The sequence below is a fragment of the Echinops telfairi genome, unplaced genomic scaffold (assembly GCF_000313985.2).
Source record: "Echinops telfairi isolate 266 unplaced genomic scaffold, ASM31398v2 ScPeMD7_2573;HRSCAF=3158, whole genome shotgun sequence".
NCBI lineage: Eukaryota > Metazoa > Chordata > Mammalia > Afrosoricida > Tenrecidae > Echinops > Echinops telfairi.
In genome coordinates, this window is record NW_022106471.1 from 428,843 (window position 1) to 451,427 (window position 22,585).

General features: G+C 54.5%; 2 protein-coding genes and 2 non-coding genes across 7 annotated transcripts; 1 reads left to right on the plus strand and 3 right to left on the minus strand.

The window, feature by feature from the left end:
• The first annotated feature begins 61 nt into the window (after positions 1–61).
• Positions 62–1,085, plus strand: OST4 (oligosaccharyltransferase complex subunit 4, non-catalytic). Its single transcript, XM_004710142.3, has 2 exons — positions 62–251; positions 839–1,085. The coding sequence occupies exon 1, from the start codon at positions 118–120 to the stop codon at positions 229–231; it is 114 nt and encodes a 37-aa protein (XP_004710199.1). The 5' UTR covers positions 62–117; the 3' UTR covers positions 232–251; positions 839–1,085.
• AGBL5 (AGBL carboxypeptidase 5) lies at positions 941–18,585 on the minus strand. 4 transcript variants are annotated; one of them, XM_045294174.1, is made up of 16 exons: positions 18,473–18,548; positions 17,228–17,487; positions 16,879–17,050; positions 16,435–16,598; positions 15,651–15,828; positions 15,244–15,422; positions 14,425–14,881; positions 13,633–13,802; positions 13,003–13,138; positions 12,277–12,479; positions 11,522–11,736; positions 4,199–4,354; positions 2,918–3,030; positions 2,576–2,622; positions 1,846–1,938; positions 1,375–1,456 (listed from the first exon to the last, which is right to left on the minus strand). In XM_045294174.1, the coding sequence occupies exons 2-15, from the start codon at positions 17,440–17,442 to the stop codon at positions 1,890–1,892; spliced, it is 2,454 nt and encodes an 817-aa protein (XP_045150109.1). In that variant the 5' UTR covers positions 17,443–17,487; positions 18,473–18,548; the 3' UTR covers positions 1,375–1,456; positions 1,846–1,889. The 4 variants fall into 4 exon arrangements, with proteins under 4 accessions (XP_004710198.1, XP_045150107.1, XP_045150109.1 ...); XM_004710141.3 differs by lacking the exon at positions 2,576–2,622 and having other exon boundaries at positions 941–1,456; positions 1,805–1,938; positions 18,473–18,585; XM_045294172.1 differs by lacking the exons at positions 2,576–2,622; positions 18,473–18,548 and adding an exon at positions 17,940–18,256 and having other exon boundaries at positions 941–1,456; positions 1,805–1,938.
• A 399-nt stretch (positions 18,586–18,984) lies between these two features.
• On the minus strand, positions 18,985–19,057 carry TRNAA-AGC. Its single transcript has one exon. It is a non-coding gene; the product is annotated as a tRNA-Ala (tRNA).
• A 378-nt stretch (positions 19,058–19,435) lies between these two features.
• On the minus strand, positions 19,436–19,525 carry TRNAY-GUA. Its single transcript is given in 2 exon segments — positions 19,436–19,471; positions 19,489–19,525. It is a non-coding gene; the product is annotated as a tRNA-Tyr (tRNA).
• Positions 19,526–22,585: the final 3,060 nt, after the last annotated feature.

Sequence of the window (22,585 nt, forward strand, 5' to 3'; positions counted from 1 at the left end):
TTGTCCCCTGAGGACAAGAGTGAGCAGCTGCCCCGGCCGTCCCCCGCCCCCCCGGGTCCGCCGGCCGGGTGGCTGGTCGGTGGGGGCGAGGACTCAGCGCGCCCTCTGCTCCGCAGGATGATCACGGACGTGCAGCTCGCCATCTTCGCCAACATGCTGGGCGTGTCGCTCTTCTTGCTTGTCGTCCTCTACCACTACGTGGCCGTCAACAATCCCAAGAAGCAGGACTGAAGCGGCGCGCTCAGCCCCAGGTAACGGACCGGGGCTGTGGCGCTCGCCCCCGGAGGAAGGAGTGGCTTGGCCGCACCAGGGCCCGCGGGGCGCGACCCTGCTCATCACAAGGTGGTGGGTGGGGGCAAGCAGGGTGCGCCCAGAACCGGGCTCCTTTCTGCACGCAGAGAAGCGAATGCTTCGGAGGACTTTCGCCCCCACCCTAAACTTTCGTACCTTACGGTGGGGGCGGGCCCCCCAGTGCCCTTCTGCCCCATCTTGGTAGAGTTCAAGTTGGGGCAACGGTTACCAGGAGGCAGTGTGGGTGACATCCCAGGAGGAGGATTTGGGGTTTCCGGCTCAGTAGCCCTCCATTTCCCTAAATCGGTCAGGCCCGTATCCAGCCGGGATTTTTTGTGACAGTGTAATGATGAATTCTGTTAACATGCTCAGGGGCAAAGGTCATGGATTCAGGGGTTGGCTCCGGAGACTCAACCCGGAGAAGAGAAAGGATGGGGGCGGGAGGGCGGCCGTGAGGACCAACTTGAATAAGAGTGGGTCAGAAACGTCGACTCCCCAGGACTCTGCAGCGCGTTCCTTACCTCGGGTCTTTCCCCCTCTTTTCTAGGGTTCCAGGACCTAGTCTGAGGCAAGATGGAGGGTGTGAGGGCCCGCCCTCACCCTTCACTTCATCCCTTCTACCCACCACAACATACAAAGCAACTACACCTGGAGTTTTCCAAACAACTTTTATTTCCTCAAAGTCTTCCTTAACCCTATGGAACAAGAAGCTGCCACTGAATATCAGGGCCCACTATAGGGGCTGCTGGATTTTCTACCCACCCCCCCAATATAAAAATATAGATATATATATTTTTTGTGGTCCCCAAATCTTGTGCTGTGGACGGCCGGGAGGTTGTGGCAGGTCCTGCCCTGTCCTGTCAAGGTGCTTTGGGCAGCACTGCTGACTTTCCGTAGTTACGGTTGTCACGTGGAGTCAGCAGCTGAAGGAGGGGACTAGCACATTCTGCACTGTGCTCGCCCAGCTTGGGACTGTGGCCTGGGTGAGCTTTCTCAGACCCGGGGAGACACGGTGAGTGGGGGGGACTTAGGGACAAAACAAACCTCAGGTTCGCCCAGGGGCCCCCTGCTGTAACAGGTCCGGGACTGGGAGTCAGATAGACTACAGGAAATAGAAAAGGCAGGGGCAGAGTGGGGCCGCGGAGGCCCAACCTGAGGCGGCAGCCTGCAACAGAGAGGAGAGAGAAGTCAGGATTGTGCAAACTGCCCCTCTTCTGGTCAGAGAGGAGACGCAAGGCCAGGACAGGCGGGCTTATTGCTATGTAGTGGTGGAAGACAAGCGAGCCCTGCCCCTAGGCCCTAGACCCTAACTAGAAGTTGTTTTCTTGCCTTTGGGAGTAAAGATGAAGGCCATGGTGTGTGTGGGGGGGGGGGTTGTGACTAAGAATCTTAAAAGTCCATTTAGTCCTTGGGATCAAAGGGTTGGGAAGGAAGAAGGTTGGCCTGAAGGGCAGAGGTGGGCGTGAGGGGACAGAAGGAAGGATGGGGAGAGGAAATGGACCCTGGTGCTCACCCTGATGCAGCAGAGCAGGGTCCTGGCTCCGGCTCACTGACCTTCCTGCTCCGAGGAGTAGGGGGTGTAGGGCCCGAAAAGCCTCTCATCCCTCTGCGAGTCGGCGGTGAGCCCCGGCCCAACCTGGGCCTAGCCTGTGTGGACAGGGGTGGGCTAAGAGGCTGCATTCTTCAGAAGAGTGCGGCCCAGGAGTCAGCGTGGGCACTTGGTCTGTGACGTCTCAGGCACTGCCCCTAGCTGTGAGGGGCCGTGGTGCTGCAGCTGCTAACTAGAAAGTCACTGTTTTAAACTCACCAGCTGCTCTGCGGGAGATGGACGTGGCGGTGTGCTTCCTTACAGAGCTACAGTCCTGGAAACCCTGTGGGGGAGTTCCCTGCCGCCCTGCAGGGTTGGCCATGAGTCAGAGCTCACTTGGCGGCAGAGGGTTTGGTTTGGTCTTGTGCTGAGGGGAGGCAAGGCAATGGCCAGAGAACTACTCGCTTCCATCTGTGACGATGCACTCTGCGTCTGCCCTAACTAGCAGCCAAAAGATGCAGTGTTGAACCTCCACCGCTACCCATGGCCGAGGCTTGGCTGAGGAGAGAAGCACTGTGCAGACAGGCTGGCCTCCCTCGGAGTCATCTGGGCCTCAGCCCCTGCTGGAGCACCGTAAGCTCCCCCATGCAGTCAGCTTCTGCTGTTAGCCAACTTTAGCCACCCTAGTTTGGGGACCTGGGCTGAACTGGAGCTGGTGGCACAGCTGTTCCTGGGAACGGCAACTAGATGTGTTACCTGGGGAATCCGGGACCCCTCTTGGCGGAAACTCTCCTCGGGCAGGTCTGGGCAGAAAGAGAGGAGACGCTAAGGGCAGAGCAGGGAAAGCCAAAGCTGGCGGGCTGAGGTTTGGGTGTATCTGGCAGGGACACAGGTGGGAAGCAAGCAAGAGAGAGGCCTAACTGATGGGGTGGGACGCTGGGCAGACAGGCCCCGAGCATCTTCTAATCTTCCAGAGCAGCTGGGGAGAGGCTACAAAGCAGTGCTGGGCATTGCCCCTCCCACTACCCAGCTGAAGAGTGCCTGTCTGGGCTCTGCCAGTGCAGTTATGCTGGGGCCTGGGGAAGACCCACCAGTTACCTGCAGCCGGGTCCGGATGCAGGGGTTCCGGGTGCCACTTGCTAGCAGCCCTTTCCCAATCACCATGACGGTCTCTGGCTTGTCCCCTGAGGACAAGAGTGAGCAGCTGCCCCCTAGAGAACAAAGGACACTGATCACCAGGGTGGGGGCCATGGGGGAGAGAGGCAACTTCCTTAACATCAGGACTTCTCATCCTTGGCACTATGGATAAGTTGTTGGGGGGCAGGGAGGTGTCATACATAGGCTATTTAACAGCATCCTTGGGCATTTGTCTGTTAGGTGCCATCTTGCCTGCCCTTGAGTTCAATTACTTTGCTCAATGTATAGACCTTGGGACATAATCAGGTGTTTTAAGCATTTAAGAACCAAGCCAGCAGTACCCGAGACTGGTGGACTGAAGGCATCTCACTGAGGAGAGTACCAGGTTAAAGGGGCAGCTTCTGAGATGGGAGCTGTAGAAATTAGCCCTGTCCAGTCCTTTACACACAGCGGGGGCCCGAACATGAGAGGAGCGGAGAAGCCCAGAGTGGTGTGTGGAAACTAGTCCCCAACGTGTGCAGCAAGCGCTGTTCTTCATCTTGTCCAGTGTTGCCTGGCTCATGTCAGACGGAGCCTCGGTAAACAGCACATTGCTGGTAGGAAAACCCCTCAGCTTCCTAACTGTCAACCGGAAGAGTGAGTAAGATCGAGCGTTTCAGAGTAGTGCCTGGCACTGAGTGAAGGCTAGTTATTAGCTGCCACCGAGTTGGCCCTGTGCCCAACAGGACGAGGTGCTGCTCCATTCTGTGCCATCCAATCAGGTAGTTGTGACCGTAGGGTTTCCACCGGCTGATTTGGGGCTACAGATTGCCTCGTCTGGAAGCTCTGTGGAAACGTCAGAGCAACACACGAGCCTTTTCTGACAGATGAGTGACGCGGTGGATTAAGTGGGAATCCAACCCAGGTCTCCCACATGGGACACAAGAAGTCTACCACTAAACGACCAATGCCCCCCTCGTTGGCTAGTATTTTATTATACAAAATCCATTGGGTTCCGGCGCCCTGTCCAAGGGCAGGAGTATTTGGGGGGTTTGGTAATCCAGGTTGAGAGCTGGGAAGGTAACAGACGTCTCTGGGCGGGAGTGGCTTGCTTTAACATCAGGTCCAGGAGGATGTCTACGTCAGGTGCCAGCATGGCTGATGGTATTTCCTTAGGCCTACTCGGGAGCTTGGACCATGCTCTGGGTGATAGGGGTGGGAGGATGCTGGTCACCCTAGATCCCAAGGGCAGTGGGTACAGACCTGATATGCTGAGTGAGTTGGACAGCAGGCAGGAGCCCATGTTGCGTGAGCAGGCTGGGCCAGAACTAGTGGGCGTTGGGGATGGGACCAGGCTGCTTGCAGTAGGGCGATGGGTCAGTGGCTGCTGCCGCCGTCTCCTGTCCTGGTTTCGGGGCTCTGAGTGGAAAGGACACAAGCACAGAAAAGCGCAGTTAAGTGAGGTGTGGGTGAGAGCGCCTTCACTCAGTGGGCTCCCCTTGCTCAGGAGATGCCTGTTTTCGGGTTTGCCATCTGGCCCGCAGCCCTCTTCTGGACTAATTCAGACATGGGTAGAGAGACTGAATATTTATTGCAGTGATCCACTTCTCACCTAGCATCCTCCTTCATCTCGGTAACATTTCTTGAATGAGCCCACCTGCTCACCCTACAGTTTGTTGTTCTGGCCAAGAATAATTGAGCTTGGATTCTGAGACACCGCTTCCCTGGCTCTCTGGTCTCTTAACAGCTCCTCCTCCCCTTACTGCCACGGCTCCCCTCCATTCTATCCTTGGTCTAAATTCCCAGATCTCTCCTGAGCCCTGCTCTCCTGGACTTCATTTCTGATAGTGCCCTCGACATTTCTACCCAGAAATCGTGCCTGAGCCCCAGCGGGGCTCATTCTCTGCCACCCAGCCTTCCTTTTGTTCTGAATACCTTTGCTGCAAATCTGTTGGACATTTTACGTCATCCATTGACTCCTCTTGAATTTAGACCTGTTTCTTCAAACCCTGAATATTCCATCCCTGCCATGGCTTAAATTCTTACTTTCTTGCTGTTGCCAGTGGCCAGATGTAGGGCTTTCTTTCTCATCGGGCCTTTTGAAAAGACCCTCTGCTGCTCTCCCTAGCTTGAGTCTTTTCCCTTTTCTAAATCACCCTTCACGCAGATGCCAGAAATTATTAGTCTACAAGAGTAGAGTCCTGATGAAAGTCATTTAAATGATAGAGTTTAAACCTTTTTATATGGCATTCAGAGCCCTTCCCTCTGTGGTCCCAATCTGCACATTCTTGAAAGGGTGCTGGCGTGACCCTCCGTACCACCTCTGACAGCTGCTGTCTCCAGCTTCCACGTGCAGTCTCCAGTGTCACCTGAATAGCCCCCCCCCCACTGGTCACATGGCCTGTAGTGGGTTATACTGGAACAAACTACATTATTTTGCCATAAACTTTTTGAAGCCCCTGCATTTACCCCGGTGCTTATGGAAAGCTGCCTGGAAAGCCAGTCTTTAATAAATGTTCACTGAAACACAGACACCCACTGTGGCCCATGCACTGCCTAATCTCAGGGCAGATGGTTAGACTCTCTGGGGCCTGCTCTTTCTGGTCTCATTCCTGCAGCTAGAGGTCCTGTAGGGTGAGGTCCTACAAGGCAGACACTGATGGGGGTGGGTGGGAGGTAACTGGTGGAGAGAACTGCAGGTTTGGTGGGCCCTTATCACAGGGGGGCAGCAGGTCAGCTGAATTGAATGGAGCTTCCAGAATGTTGTTTGATCCCTAATGAAACATGTTAGATGTGAAAAGCCTCAACTTGGGAAGTGGGTGATAGTAACAAGTCTCTGAAAGGTCCCAAACCAAGTAACACCCAACGGGATAGCTATGTGAACAATGGACAGAGGACAGGAAGAGGTCTCCGGATGGAAGCTACTCTAGCTACAAGAAGCTAAACAGATGCTGAGTCCGATCAGAGGCTTAAGTGATAGTCAAGAGTCAAAAAATAACTAGTGAGAAGTGGGGCTGCGATGCCAACCAGACCACAGAAGCCAGAGCCACGTGCCCACAGTCAAATGACCCGACACATGACCTACCACCAGTGACTCAAGACACTCCAGGCCAGCGGTTCTCAACCTGTGGGTCGCTACCCCTTTGGGAGGTTGAACGACCCTTTCACAGGGGCCACCTGATTCATAACAGCAGCAAGATGACAGTGATGAAGTAGCAATGAAAATAATTTTATGGTTGGGGTCACCACCACATGAACTCTGTGACAGGGTCGCGGCATTGGGAAGGTGGAGAACCACTGCCCTAGGCACCAAACCAAACTCCCTGCCATGGAGCCGATTCCGACTCGGTGACCCTATGGGACAAGGGAGAACTGCCCGATGGGTTCTGAGACTAACTCTAGTCGGGTAGAAAGTCCCGTCTTTCTCCTGGGGAGCAGCAGCTTGTGGCTTCAAACTGCTGACTTGCAGCTAGCAGCTCAACTTGTAACCACTGTGCCACCAGGGCTCCTAGACCCTAGAGCACTCCCACCCCCCAGGCCTGGTAATTCTGTGGTTAAAACAGGGCTGCCAGGATGTCACCAGGTGACAGTAAACAGTAGGTGGATGATAATGGTTTGATGATGTTGGAGAAATACCTGTGTTATACAGGGATGAACTCTACCTCAGCCACTCCCCCAGGAAAGGGTTAAAAGTCAGAGTGAGCAAGAAAGAGTGACAGAGAATAAGGTGAGGATGGTGTGAAGAACACACTGTCGATGAAGTCCGTGTGGAAAGGGCAGAGTTGGTGTGTGTGTGTGAGTGTGTATATTCTCAACATGAGAAGTGAGCCAGCGCCTTTGGGCCACTAGTGAGTTCTAGAAGAAAGTGGGCGACACCTGAGAGGCAAAGCAGGTGAGTTAGCGACAAAATATCAACGTGGGGTCAAGGTGAAGATACTCTGGGCACACCCAAGGAATCCTGCCCCTGTCAGAGTGGGAGGGTGGGTGGCACTGTGGGGTCCAGGCGAGGGCTCTGGTCTGGAGAGCGGAAGGCATTTAAGGGGGCCTTTCATTCGTCACCTAGCGACTACTGAGACTCTGGAGTAGGCCTGGCACTTGGTAAATTAAGCAGAAAGCCCAGTTTCTCCAGTTTTGACTTAGGGCTCCTGGTAGAACCCAGGCCTACTCCATCCCGATTTGAGACATGTAAATGAAGGAGCCCCAATGCTATTTCTGGGTTCTGAGGGTTCCAGAAGCAGCAGTTTAAGGAGTAGCCCAAGTGGTCCTTGAGCAGCTCTGCTCCCAGGGATGATGGCAATGATTCCTCACAGCCTTCGGCCACCAGTCCCATTCCTTCCACAAGTGTTTACACGGCACTTCAGGGGCCAGGCAGAGTGCTAGGTGCCGAGGGAACAAACAGGTGTGTGAGGAGGTAGTTGCTGCCGTCACTAAGTTTTAATCTGGCCTTTCATAAGAAGCGTTTCTCTGCAGCGGGAAAGGTAAAGGGACTGAGAGGTACGGCCTCCCCTCCCTGCTGGCTCACCGCCCAGAGCGACCTTCACCCACTCTTGAACTTCCCTGCCTGCAGCAGGGCAGGGACAAAGAATTGCACTGACCGAGAAAGTTGTAACCTCAGGGCTTCATGACAGAACTGAAGGGGTGGGCATGCAGGTGACAACAGCTGGACTACAGGGTGGCTGTGAGTGGGTCAATGGCGGTGAGTTTTGGTTTGAGAAGCCCCTGACTTGCGTCCCCCTAGCCTGGCCCTGCTGGAGCCTGCACCACCCTAGGGAGACTGGCCACCCCACCCCAGCAGGTCCTCTTCCCTCTGCTTGCATCTGGTTTTGCACCAGCTGCCCTCCCTCCAGCTGCGTATGCTGACCCCGGGGACTCCTCTGCACTCACAAAGCCTTTTACACTGTGCACTGTGACCCCATGTGGGACTGAGTGAAATTAGTGAAAGGCTTCTGAACTTGCAAGGACCAAAAATTCAAAGTCAAACATAATGAATCGAGGTGTTTATGGCAGCACTCAGTAGAGTTGCAAATTTCTTGGGTGAAAAGAGGTCGCATGTAGACAGAGCCTAAAAGTCCCCATACGAGCAGCTGCTCCTAAACCAGGTGAGTGGGAACTTGATTGTGGGGCTGTGCACGTGGGGGGTTAGGACTTGTCTCTCAGCTGTGGACACTCAGGCAGAGAACAACCTGGCCCTAGGATTAGGGGTCCTGGGGTCAAGGCTTACACAAGACTCTCATCTCAGAAACATTCCTGCTCACCCACTTTCTAGGCCTTCTAAAATGTCGTCCCCTAGTCTCTGAACCTCTGCCTTCTAGTTGGGCAGCTTAGATTTTCCAGAAATTTTCTGGTTGGCCCCATCCCTTATTTTGTTCTAGCCTATAAGGGATAAGGACAGTCACTAAAATCCAGTGGTTCTCAACCTGTGGGTCGAGACCCCTTTGGGGTCGAATGACCCTTTCACAACGGTCGCCCGATTCATAACAGTAGCAAAATTACAGTTATGAAGTAGCAACAAAAATAATTTTATGGTTGGGGGTCACTACAACATGAGGAACTGTACTAAAGGGTCACAGCATTAGAAAGGTTGAGAACCACTGCACTAGATAGTTAAATAGATCATGATTTCTATGCTGTAGTGGGGCATTTTTTAAAAAGCAAAAAGCCCTTTGTCAAATTACAATTTCAATTAGGGGTTTGGAAAAATAGAATTGCTTTAAGTTCGATTTCTGCAGCTTAGGGGCTCATGCTCTTTCCTAATTTGGAAGACAAAGCAGGCTGTGTGGTAGGTACCAAATTACCTACTGTGTGGAACTAGGAAATGTCACAAAGTGACAGCATAGGACAAAATTCTTGAATTTTGTTAAGGGTGGGCTGAAGACACCAAGTTCAGTTAGCACAGTCTGCCTCGTAGGCCCCTCTGCTCCGTGCCAGCCAGTCTCCCATCCTGGGGGCTTCCAGGGATGAAGCAGCAACAAAAAAATCAGCTCCAACCAATGCCCAGACAGGGGAGTCAGGATTCCCAGAACCTGGCCTTCCAATGTTACTTCTAGTGTTTTAGTAACCCTTTGATCACTTGACTTTAGAAACATTTCTGAGTTCTTACAAATATTTTAGAAGCTACTCCAGCCATGAGCCTCTCTCTATTTCTAAGCTCATTCACCCGGGGAAACCTACTGCTCACTTGGTTTTACCTGACACCTGTACATGGATGACTCAGAGCTTGACATCTGACTTTGTTTACATTCGGGCCCTGCAGGATATCTCCATGTAGGCAGACCCTAACCACCAGGCATGCCTACAATAGAGAGCTCAGCGCCCTTTCTTCCAACAATGTCTTGATGTCAGTGTGGTATTTTCCCCTCCAGCTTGTCACCTTCAAGTCCTATTAATTCCTCTCTCTTTCACCATCACGGAGCCCTGTCCCTTCTCCTGTTAATACTTAGGCTTATCTTTTCTTTCTAGATCCTGATACTGGCTCTAACCATCTCAATATAAACTACTGCAAAGATCTCGGCTCTCCTGGCCTGGCCAATGTATACAGTTCACAGGCAACTTTCCTCCACTCAGTCTTTCATTCCTCTTATTCTCAATAGCACATCAGTGGTGCCCTACATCTCAGTTAATTTGTCGTCTTTATTTTCAAGGCATTTCAGCATCTCCCACTATTCTTCATCTGGAAGGGCTTGACCAGGTATACCTGCCTCCTGTCCTCTTGGCCCAGCAGCTCTGTTCTGTTCCTGGCTCTCATGTCGCATCTCTGGTGTGTTTGTCAAACCACACACCTCCCATCCTTCAAAACGTTCTCCACTCTGGCTAATAACTCGTGTTTACCCCAACTGATCCCTATGTCCTCTGTAGGCTCACAGTGTGTCTGCTTTCATATTGCATTTGCGCTCCCGCTTCCTATTATGTTTCACGTCAATCAACAAGGAAGTACTTAGAACTGACTATGCAAATAGTTCTTGGAGGAAGTAGCAAACAGTGATAGAAGACATACCCCTCACCCCTCGGAATTCAATATAGGGCTCTGCACCGAGAAGCAGGGCAGGACGGATGTCAATGAAACACTGATTAAAATCTTCCCAGAGTCCTCAGTAAGGACCTGCAAAAGGTTCTTTCCTATTTCTCCTGTGGTTAGGGTAGGAAAATTCATGAAGCTAATATTCCTCCCTAGGAATTCAGTTAGGAGCCACAAAAGATTGATGACTTTTAAGAAGAAAGAACTTCATCCAGATTTAGAATTTAAGATGGGTCTGAATACAGATTTTTCTGGAGTAACACCTATATTTTTATATAAATAACACACCTATTACACAGTTTGCCTGGCAACCCCATGTTTCCTCGAATACTGTATGTGTCACTTCCATGGGCATGCTCTGGGTGGAAATACGTGATCGGCTGACACTTCCAATAGTACTGTTGTACTCCTGGACGAGCCACTCAAGTTTCCTCATCAGAGCAACACAAACCCATCCACCCAGAAGGTTCCGTGAAGATTACCTGAAATTACACATGTGATCCTATTTTCACTGTTAAATATTAGCCATTTATATTACTGTAACACTCGCCTTCAGAAAGGCTGAGCTTCCCAATGAAGACAGAGTCCCAAGTAATTAACTGGGCATGAAACTATATGCAGAAGAGACCAGCTAGAACATCTTAGTGGACTCCAACTAGAGTGAGCAGACTCAGTCTTCAACCGACTGCATGTTTCAGGGCTACCAGAAGTGAGGCTGGACGCTGAGTACAGGAAATGCTGACCAGGACCAGGGTGGTTAGAAAAGCTCATCAACTTCCCCGCTATGGATAGAATCCTCTTGTCCAGAAGCCACATGCTGTACTGATTTGTGGGCTAGCTGTGTTTCCAGAAATGGCCCTACCACCATCTCCTCTCCCCACCACAGTTGAGGTGACTCCCAAGGAATGGCCCTGTAGTTACTTCTTTTCTTTTTCCCCAAAGACCCATCTGTTTCTGGTATAAATTTTGACCCAGCCGCTCTTGTCTTATGGCAGGATCCCCCAGAAAACCTAGGGGTGTTGATGCAGAGATAACCACGTGGCCACTGAGGGGCAGTGCTAGACCTTGGCTTTGGAACGCTCGACTAGAAGCTGGCTGTAGTTCCATTTTTCTTTGGAGAGATGGAATCCTCCTGATAACATTTTCTGAATCGGTTCGGAAGGAAGGATCCATTTCAACCACAGTGACCTGGTCAAGATTCTCTGTCATTGGACAGTGCTCAGTTTGGCTTCTGGGGATATGTCCTTAAACTGCCCCCGGCAGCTGGACTGACACCATGTCCCTGTTTGGCACTGTTTCTGCTAGTGGTTTGTCTCTGGAAACTCTCCTGGCCACCAGCGTGTGCTAAAGCCCAGGTGCCTAGGACATCCCCCGTGGCCACCCAGAGGACCAGCCTGGAGCTCGTACCACGGGGAACACCATGTTCACAGGAAAGGCTGCAGATTCTGCTAGAAACTAATTTTATTGATGCACCCTTTGTCCTGGCGGGGGTGTATCTTCAAGTGCTCACTTCCCCCAGCAATGTCCCAAACAACTGAACACCTGTTGCAGGGGCTCCCAGACTGGCTTACCTCTGACGGGGCCCAGCACCCGGTGGTTGATCTTGTGGGTGCTGGGGACCAGGCCTGCCAGCCCAGCAGGCCGAGTGCCGTGAAAAGGGAAGCTGGGGGAGCTCTTCATCTGTGGAGAACCTTGTTGGCTGCTGCTGCTGCCACCAGCACTTGTGCCAGTGCTCAAACTTCGGGCCCGGCTCAGGGCGTTTTCAGAGCAGGAAGCAGGCAGGCCACTGCAAAGAACCAGATGCCAGTTAACGCTGGCAGGGAGCTTGTGCCCGAGGCGTCGCCAGGGTCTGATGCTCAGCAGAGCTTCCAGAAGGCACATGCTAAGGGACTCAAGCCCAGGGGTGAGCTCTCTAACTTGGGATGGGCCAGCTCATCTCAGGGGCCCTGAGCGCTCCGGAGCCTCTGAGCGGTGCTGGGAAAGCTGAACCTGAGCAGCTTTATGCATGCCCCCGGAATCTCCTCCTCCTGGTCTTGGCCCTTAACGCCTCCTTTTGCACCCTCACCCTGTCACACTCAGGCATTTGGTTCTGTACAGGCTGTGGAGCAGGAGTTGCTGGCCTGGTGTTCAGCTCATTAGGAAGTGTGTCTAGGTCCCTCCAGGTGGAAGGAAGGAGGCTCTCCTTCCCTAGACCGAGCTCACTATGCATTTTCATTTACCCAGGAAATAGGACCCCTGTAGTAATTTGAGGAGGGTGGGACTAGAAATCCCTTGGCATTCCTAACTCTAGAGCCTGTGGGGCGTCCACTTGGCCTGCTGGTCTTACGTGTTGCCTTTGGGCGGCATGCGCGAGCCTCTCTTCTTGTTGCCGCCCGCATTCATGGTGCTGCTCAGGCCCCGGCTGTTGCGCACGCGCTTTAACATCCAGGCCCGGAGGTTGGTGAGGCTGTTGTGCTCTGACAGCACAATCCGGGGCCACGGATTGCATTCAGCCATGTCCAGAGCGGCAATGGCCATAGCTCGCCCCACCTGCGGGAAGTCCAGTTTGCCTTAGCAGCCTGCTCTTCCAGTCCAGGCTGGGGGTGGGGGAGGTGGGGTGCTGGGGCTGGGTAGTAGGCCAGGTCTAGCTTTCGCTCGAGTGTACCCAACTTTGAGGTTTACATCAGTTCGCTAAACTCTTAATCATTTTAGGGCCTTCATCCATTGTGAGGAATCTGGGTCTTCTACAGCCCACGGCTCTCCCTACTCCTCTTGGTGCACTAAGACCCTGAGGTCATCAAGCCCAGCCCACTGTTGGGGGAGTGTGTCCAAGCCCGGGGTGAACAGGCCCTACAGGGGTGAAGGATCTATGACTGAGGCGCGCTGGTGGTCGTTGCAGCCTGGGGGTCAGAAACTGCGCCCGGTCATCCTCTAAGCATCGTGATAAGCCGAGCGCTGAGACCAGACTGTGGCGGCAGTGTCTCGTGTCTTCAAAGGGCCTGAGGCGGGCAGTAGGAGTAAAACCTCGGCAGACTCCGAGGATCCCCCTGTCCATTAGCCCAGATGTCCATACCTGCTCAAACAATTCCACTGTGTATCTGGAGGGGAAAGCCGGCGGGGGCGGGGGGCTGGCACGCCCATTGTCATGGCAGGCAGCGGGGATGCTGTTTACTGAGCGTCCAGTGTTGTAGTTGCATTCAAGTGTATAGCTACGACACAGAGATTTCTATCAGTGTCCTGCCTGAAAACCCTACAGGTCAGCCACAGGGATCGCCTGGTCAGTGTTTCCCATAGTGGCCGACACGCTCACCAAAGCTGGTACCCACCCTTTATCCTGGATTAGGTCTATAGTATAAAAGTTTTTAATTGCCAGGGGGTACACTGAGTAATCCCCCACCCCCCGAAAATGGGGCAGTAGTTTTCAGAATAAGTTTGAGAACCTATGGCTGACGTGGTCTAAGAAAGTGACCCCCATGCTGGGAGGCAGGGGGCGGGGGAGGAAGTCCAGATGGAAAATTCTGCCCCCCTGTGACAACCAGCAGCTGCCCTGGGCACAACCCTGGGCAGATCCAAGAAGGGAGAGTTCCAGACTAAAGACCATACCACTGCCGCTGAGCCTCATCTTGTACAATCGCCCTAGACTGGGTGTCCTTTTCCTTAGGAAAGCTATTGTTATAGACTCCATCTGAGTTTTCACCCCAACCTGTGGATGATCCCTGAGGCTTTGTGGATGGCAACACGGCCGCTGCCCTCCTTAGACTGGCCGTCTCGACGGTCTCGGGCATACATGTTCTTCTCTGAGAAATTGCAGCCGTGGAAGTCGAAGTGAGCAGAATTCAAGGAGATGAGTTTTGGGTACAGCATGTTTTCCACCTGTTTGGGGGGAAGGCAATTCAGAGGAGATAAAGAAGGGAAGAGCATGACTGCAGGCATGGGGCCGAGCGACTCCATAGCTAGCACACCAGTCTGCTGCCTGCAAGTCGGTGCCGACTCACATCTGTAGGGCAGGGCAGAGCTGCCCTGTGGAGGCTTCCCAGACTGTAACTCTTCACGGGAGTAGACAGCCTCAGCTTTCTCCTGAGGAGAGGCTGGCGGTTTCGAACTGCTGTCGTTGAGGTTAGCAGCCCAGCTCATGGCCAGTACACTACCATTAGTAGTCAGCATTTCTTGAAATTTCTCCGAATGTCGGATATCAGTTCTACATCTGGGGAAGACCGAGCTTTATCCGCTCAGTCATGCCAAATTGTCCTTCTTCCCTGGATTCACGGGCTCTAGGAAAGACTCCAGAGCTGACAGTGTGGCTCATAACCCACTGACGAGGACAATGCCATCCCTTCTCGGCCCTTCGAAGCCCATCAAAGGCAGTCCACCTCTGGCCGACTGCAGTGAAGGCCTTCCTGCCAGGTGGCCTGCACACTCTGCTCAGGACCTACCCCTTCTCTCCGCCACCTGTAGTGCTTCCCTGCCCGTCACAGGACACACTCGGGGTTCCTACCTGGGTGCTCTCATCACTAAAGCTGTTTCCATACATGAAGCAGCCCCGTTTGGAAGCATGTCCATGGAGATCCACGTAGTAGGCCACGCCACTCTCCTTGGGAGGGATGCTCTCCAGGGCGGGCTCCTCAACCTCAGTGGACGGCTGCGGCAGAATCCACATGCCGTTGGGCTTCTGGTCTGCCGTCTCTGTCTGTTTCCAGGTCTCAGGGTTCCCCCCATCAGATGGCTGCCCAAAGTGAGCTTCATTCTGAAGATTGTTGGCTTTCTCAAGGTCAGAAAGGGGGGCATCAGGAGGGAGGTGGGGACTGGGCTGGTGCTCAGAGGCACTCTGGGAGTTCAGACGCGAGTGCACGTGGTGGTAGAGCAACACAGCTTTGGCCCCATAGATGGCTGGGTGCAGGACCACGTCAGGCTTCAGGTACTGGCGGTTCAGATTCACTCCCCGCGAGTCTGTGCTGTAGGAAAATAAGAGCTGAGAGGCAGGAGCTAGGGCACTGGGCTAGTGAAGGAGGTGCTAGAGTAGACGGAATAATGGCTGTGAGACACTGACTTACAAAATGAAGCTGAAGTTACCTTAGGAAAACTGAGGACTACTCCCCTCTTTGACCTGCTATCACCCCCAGACCACAGAGGCCTTTAGCCAAGTGGTCTGGCAGATATTCTGATCCTGCCCCATCCAGGGAGTGCCCCTTGACGGGATCACATTCCTTCTCTGGTCACTAAGGATAGACAGCTTGCCCCGTCAGGGTCCATGAGAAGTTAGATGATATGGCTGATAGTATTTCCATGTGGGGCTGGGCCTGGGGAGGCTTCTTACCGGTAGTGGCCCCGGACCACACCATCAGGGTTCAACATGGGAATCAGCTTAAAGACAAAGAGGCGACGGAGAGCCTGGGCCCGGGGGTCATCCGGTCGGAGGATGAAGTCCAGGAAGCCGTTGAAGACAAAGCTCGAGGGAGTCTCCCCAGGGTGCACCCTGCTGCTTAAGAAGAAAACCTAAGGTGGAGAGGAGAGCAGGTATCAGGTCAGTGAACTCTACAGCTCTACACCAAGGTGAGGCAGACGGCCAGTGGGCTCCCAGCTGGCTGGAGGTAGGCGCCTTCATCCTTGCCTCAAGGCGCAGGCTGAGACTAACTTGTCTAGAGGTCACATAGCCTTAAGCCATCAGCAGCGCCTGGAGCCCCAAAAGGTCAAGATACTGTCTTTTAGGCTGTTCCTACTTACCCTCTTGCCGACGAAATGGAATGGTCGGGGGGTGCTGGCATCAGGAAATAGCTGCTCTAGACGGGGCTCTCGGTCTCCCCGAAGCCCATGGCAGGAGCTGATGGTTAGCAGATCTACGCGAAGTCCATCCAGAGAATAGCACAGGACCTCACGGTGGTAATAGATGGTATCCAAGGGGCTGCAGGGAGAGGCACCGTTAAAGTAGGGAAGCTCTCAGTCCTGGCAAGTGGCGGGCCTCATCAAGAGCCTGGGGCGTGCAGGACCCAATCCTTCACCCTGACCTTGATTTCTTACTAACTGCTCACAAGGGGAAATGATGCTAAGGCTTTGCGTGGGTCTGCATTGCTAGGATACAGCGTACAGCAAAAGAGAAACTTATACGATAAAAAAGCCCCTAGTGTGTGGCTCCCTAGGACAGATTCCCTTGTACAGAGAGACCTGCTGTCTCGTGGGACAGAGACAAGGTGTGCTGAGTATCGTAAGTGCTGGCTCAATGCAGGCACATCGATGGGCACTGGGCTCTTCATGGAGGCCTGGGCCGGCAGGTGAGGGAGTAGAGCGTGGCCGCATGAACAACCCAAGCAGGCTGTCTTCTCAGAGCAGGGCCTCAGGCCAGCTGACTTTGCAGAGGTTAAGGCCACAAAGAAACCTATTTCTCAAAGGTACCCTGAGTCCCACATCCTGCAGACAAAAGACTGCTAAGGCTTGAGCTCAGAATCCTTGGGGCCGGGTTCAGGGGCTGTCTGATCCAGGGCGTGGCATAGGGTCAGAATGGGGTTGACACCTGCTATGGGTAGGCTGGTTCTCCAGAAAACGCTGGTCTAGCTGGCTGAGCAACTCCTGGCAGTCACTGTAGGAGAAGGGGTAGCAGAAGGCGAAGAAAGTGGTGGCCCCACGGCCCTCCACAAACCGGTGCACAAAGGACAAGACAAACTGCGTCTCTGTCATCTGAGGAGCAGAGGAGGGAGAGGGAGGGGCAGCATGCCGCAGGTGTCAGAACGGAGCTCCTGTTGGGGTCACCAGGAGCCAACCTCACACCTCCCCCGCCCCTTAACCCACTCCCCTCCCTCTGCTACTTTCCACAACAAGCAGCGCCCTCTAGGCTTTCTGAAGCAAGGGAGCCGACACCCAAACCTGGTGGTGGTCCTGCCGAGGGCAGTCTCCTCCTTTCCTCCCTGACAGCTAGCACCCAAGCCTTCCTTTCCTCCTCAGGGAGAACTGAACTTACCTCAAATGTTGGCCGGTCTCGAATGCGTTCCCAGCGTGGCCGAGTGGGCACTGTGCGCACGAAGGGGGCCATGCCCTGGGAATAGAGCTTGGTTTGCTTGTTCATGTTCATGATGTTGATCTTGATGACTTTCCCTGGAGTTCCTCCCCGGACACTGAAGTGGAACCATGATCTGAGGACCAGAGTAGGCAGGGCAGGTCATGTTACCGAGGAGGGCTAGAGAGAGGGGAGCAGCAGGAGAGGAAGGGCGGTGTGCTGGCATGGACTGGTTCTCAAAGGCTAACAGGAGCAGGGACATGGGACCCGGAGGGCCCCACTTTTCATTCTTCTGCCCTCCCTTGCCTCCTACCTGTTCGCGTTCTCAAATTCCGTTTCAGCACAGTCTGGTCGGGTCCACACGTTGAATTCATAGTCAGGGGAAGAGGCATTGCTGCTGATGGGGGCAGCCGCCCCACCCCCTCCTCCTTCCCCATCACTCAACAAGGGTTCCACCTTCTCCACATGGGCCAGGTTCCCCGAGTCAAAGCGAGAACTGAACAGCAGTCCCCCACAGCGCAGCTCCATGGTAGGGCTGGGGACGCATCCTCCTGCCCACGCTGGCCCTGGGAGCTGGGAAGACAAGGGTTTGGAGTGTGCAGGAGAGAGAAGAAAAACCAAACCAGTGTCTGGGGGTATTTGGATAAATGAGAGCTGCTCTTGGGGAGCTCCCTTAGGAAACCTGGAAGTGGCCTATGGAGGTGGCCAAGAGAAAACATTTTGACCCCTACCTTAAAGGTTCTAACCATTCCTAAAGGGACCGTGTTACTACAGCTGGACTGTTTCAAAATGAAGCCTCCGTGGCTTAACTACGTTGAAAAATACTAGACTCCAAGCTTCTTTGCAGCCCAAGCCTGGAGCCTAAAATTAGGTCAGATTTCCCAAACCTAGCCAAGATACGCCCACCTTTAGAGACAAGCCGTTCAGGGTGTCAGCTGTCTACACTGGCTGTGCACCCTCCAGGGCAGGGCACACAAGAACCAAGTTTCTGAGCTTATTCACCGCGCGGCCTCGCAAGTACCCACCAGGCACGATCGGAGCCCCGCCAGGCCCGGTTCTTTGCTCTCGCACTCCTCTGCACAGGACGGACGGAGGGCAGGGAGACGCGGGCCTTTGCCAAGCTACACCAACGGAAAGATGGCACCTACTCACCTAGCTTAGTCCCAGGTGCAACTTGAGTCTCTGTCCAGCCCCCTCCCATCCTGTAAGCACTGGGGCCCCTGGTAGTTGTGGGTGAGCAATGGGTGCTCTTGGCAGCCCCGCCCCCCCAATAAAGGGGAGCTATTAGGAGTTCCACATGGGTGGTGGGGGTGGGCTCGACTGCGCAGGAGCCCGCGCTGGCCGAGCCTGCCCGGGGCACGGTCGGTAGGGGCAGAGCTACACCTGAGGGAGCGCAGGCCGGCGGGGACTGGGCGCCCGGGGCGCCCTCGGAGCGCGGCTGCGGCGGGGAAGCCCGGGCGGAGGGGCGGGGTCGGCCGGCCGGGTCGAGGTGGGGACGGGATTCGAGGGGCTCGGGGCTGAGAGGGGGCGGGGCCTGCACGCCGCGCAGAGCCCTCACCTCTCTCCGGGCCGGCGGTCCCGCTCCCTCTCCCGCTAGCGAGGCTGCACCTAGGGCCCCGGCACCTGGGCCCTCCACCTGGGACCCAAACAAAACCGGAGCGCCGCGGTGCCGGGGCCCCGCTCTGCCCGGAAACAACAAGCCGCCCGCTTATTGGACGCACGGACGGCTGGCTACCCGCCCAGTAAGGTTCGCTGCCATTGGTCAGAGTGCGGGGGTTCCCTCGCGCGGGAGTGGGCGCCTGGAGTGGGCGCCGTTTGGGGGCTCTGGCGGGCAGGCAGGCTGCAGGGGTTCTAGCAGCGTCTTCTCGGAAGACGGTTAACGGCCTGCCTGCTGGGAGGAGGAAAGGACAGAGTGGCGAGCAGTAAAGTGGGAAAGGCTCACCTGTGAAATAAAGAAAAAGGCTCGGCATGAAGGCGCACCTCGTCTTCTGTGTGTATCAGTAAACGTTCGGCTCAGCGCCATTGGCCCGCCTGCTCGTCCCAGGTTCTTTCCCGCCAGTAAAAGCTGAGTGGAGGATGCGGGCATCGATCCCGCTACCTCTCGCATGCTAAGCGAGCGCTCTACCATTTGAGCTAATCCCCCAGCTGCTGCGAGCCCTTTCCCTTTGCTTTACAGGCTATGCTGGCCTGTCCACTGCCCAGGGACTGAGCGTCGGTTTAGAAAAGCTATTCAGCCGTGTGTCGGCAAGACTCGTTAATCAAATATAAAACCACCACCACGCATCTGGAATGACGAAACGACCTTGCTCTAAAGCACATGTGAAGATACCTTTGCATGCAGTGTCGACAACAGTACTACAACCGATTACTAACCGCGTGTGTCTGACCGAATTCCCTCAGTACTCTGCCTTTCTAAATTCACGGTTCTGCCTCTAGACAACACCTTAATCCTCGGGCGTAATTTAATCGAGTCAAGGGCTTAACGAACAAACAAAAGAAGCAAAAGCAAAAACAGACGAAGTCCTTCGAGCCGGAATCGAACCAGCGACCTAAGGATTGCCACGGCGATCTCCACTACAGTCCTCCGCTCTACCAACTGAGCTATCGAAGGCCCCGCTGGCAGCCACCCCTACTGGTCGCCCTCTAATGCTACCCGAAGTGTCAGTCCGGCGATTTGCGAAGGTTTTCCTGTTCTTAAAGTCAGCCTGCGCTTCCCTTTCTCCGCCGACCAAAGCGCGGCTTCACAGAACAGAGGGAGCCAGAAGCGCGAGGAAAAGATGCTCCCCAACCCCGGGGGCAAGAAGCCCCGGCGACGCGCGTCCCCGCGGCTTACGGAACGGGGCAAACACCACGTGGCGCGTTCGCTATGGCTGCGCACCCGGCCAGCGCGTGCGGACCAGAGGCGGCCCCGGGACGCTCGGGCTGCAACACTGGACTCCACCCTGACCTCGGCGGGGGCGCGGTTTCCCAGGGCCGGCCCCCTCCGCCCGCCGCTGGGCCGCCAGTCTTGCCCCGCTGCGCCCGTGCGCACGCCGCCTGCACCCGCGCAGCGCGCGCACCTCGCTGCAAAATGGAGAGAGATTCATGATGCGATTTCTGCTCCACATTTCCCCTGCGGGTTCTCCGCGGGTGCCAATGAAGGCAACCGGGGCATTCGTTCAATCCGCTCACTACGCTTCCCGAGCACCCCCTGCTCCGGCCAGAGCAGGCAAGAGCCGCCGAGCCGGTGGCCCCCAAAGGCTGGGATCCCGGGCCGAGCCGCGGGGTCCCGGGGAGCGGCGTCCCTGCCCGCGGGCGGGCTCACCAGCCCAGAGCTTTTCTTTCTCCGGCCCAGGCCGGCGGGGGGTGCAGGGTGCGGCGCGGCGCGCGGGGAACTGGCCCCGGGGTCCCAAGGACCCGAGTCCGGGGCGGAGGCTGGCCCTGCAGTTCCCGGCGGGGTCCACCTGGGCTTCCTTTCGGGCGCGTGCCCCCGGCTGCGGAGCCTGGGGTCGTGGGTGCCGGGCAGGCGGGCCTCGTCGGGGCCGCCCCCGTGCCACGACGGCTGCCTCGGTGTCTCCTCTGTGGGGTCCGGGCCTAACTCCAGGCTTCGCTCACCTGGCTGCCCGTCTCGCTCACACTTCCGGCTCTTTTCCCACGGGCCCGGGGCCTCTTAGCCAACGCTGTCGAGCGTGGAAAATCAAATAGCGACACAAACCCGCAGACCCAACTGCTACCCGGCCTCTACGTCCAGCTCCGGAGACCGGCGGGGCTACCTTGGATGAGGGGCGACTGTCCCAAGCCCCCAGCCGCTCGGGCCCCTCCGTGGGTCTGCTCCGCTGAGGGTCTGCTCCGCTGAGCTCTGGAACCCCAGGGCTCCTACCCTGGTGCCCAACCGCCCGCAGGAGGTTCAAAAGTTCCCCGCGATTTCTGCGTTTAACTTTTTGTTCCGTTACTGAAAACGGGTTACTACGCCACTGTGTCCGAGAACCTTAGGAAGAGTGATTAGCACTCTGAATTTTTTTTTTAGAACTGTTTAATTGTTTATGTCGCCGCCCCCCCCACCCTCTTTTTCATTTGAGTAAAATTCAAATCGCATAGAATGAACCATTTTAAAGTGAGCAATTCAGTGTTTAGTATATTCACAACGCTGTGTAACCCCACCCCCACCCCTCTAGTTTCCAAACGCTTACCTGACCCCAAAAGAACGCTGACTCCCTTTAAGTAATCACGCCCCCAGGGCCTCCCCGGCTTCTAGCAACCAAACACTGCTCTCTGTCTCGATGGAATGACCGCGGGTGGCTGTTTAATATGAATGGGATATAATACAGGTATGTGTGTATCGCGTTGCTTTTGAAAGCCAAATAAATTCCATGTGACGAATACAGTACATTTGGGCTGTTCTTTCTTATAATGGGCCTTAGAAATCAATATTGAGAAAAGGCCGAGTCAGATCAATAACTGTATTAATCCAGGTGGACTAGAGACACAAATCCAAAGACACTCATATACGTATAAGAAAGAGCTTTATACCAAAGAGCAATTGTATATTGAGAAAACATCCCAGCCCAGTCCAGATCAAGTCCATAAATCCGATATTAGCCCATATGTCCAATATCACTCTATAAATTCCCCTTCAGACTCTCACACAACCCATGCAATGACACCAAATGCTGCAGGAAGATCCCAGGCCAGTGGGTGGGAAGTCTTGTGGATCCAGTAGTGGTGGAAGTATCACAGCACTGATGTGGGTCTCCACGTGGCTCCTCCAGTTCCAGGGCTCTGGCTCCATCAGTGTAGCTCCATGTGGCTTGTCAACAGGAATGTCTCGCAGGGAGAGGAGGGTGTATCTGGCCTCCAGTGAGCTATTTATCTCCTTCGCGCCTCCACATGAGGTCCTCAAGCTGTGACCTGCTTGACAGGCTAGACTCCCCTTTTGCAAGTTGACAGGAGATGATGTAACTGCCACACTGACCTACTTGAAGAGTGATCAAAGTAGTATTCGGGAATGCTGGAGCTCAGAGCACACACTGATTTCTCAGGCATGGTGAAACGTGTGTCCCCTGGGCACTCCCTGGATGGATGGCTGGGTCAGACATGAAAAACCCACCTCTACATACCAGTTCTCCAGGCCTTTATATACCTTCTTCTTCAGTACATTAGAGCAGTTCTGGCATTCCCACTTCACTTAGTCTTGTTAGGTACCATCAAGCAGGCTCCGATTCCCAGCGACGAACACCACTGGGTCCGGCTCTGTCCTCACAAAGTCTGAGACCTGGTTGCATCCACTGTGGCCATCCGTCTGCCCTGCCAAGGGCCTTCCTCTTGCTGGCTGCTCCTCTACTCTACCAAGAATGATGTCCTTCTCTAGGGACTGGCCTCTTCTGACAATATGTCCACAGTACGTGAGATGAAGTCTTGCCATCGTTGCCTCCAGGGAACATTCTGGCTGTACTTCTTCTAAGACACATCTGTTTGTTCTTTTGGCAGTTCACGTCACTTTGACGATTTGTTGTTAACACCATAATTCAAAGTCATCCATTCTTTTTTGTTTGTTTATAAATCATTTTATTGGGGGCTCTTACAGTTCTTATATCTATATATCAATTGTATCAAGTGCATTTGTACATATGTTGCCATCATCATTTTCAAAACATTTTCTTTTTACTTGAGCCCTTGGTATCAGCTCCTTTTT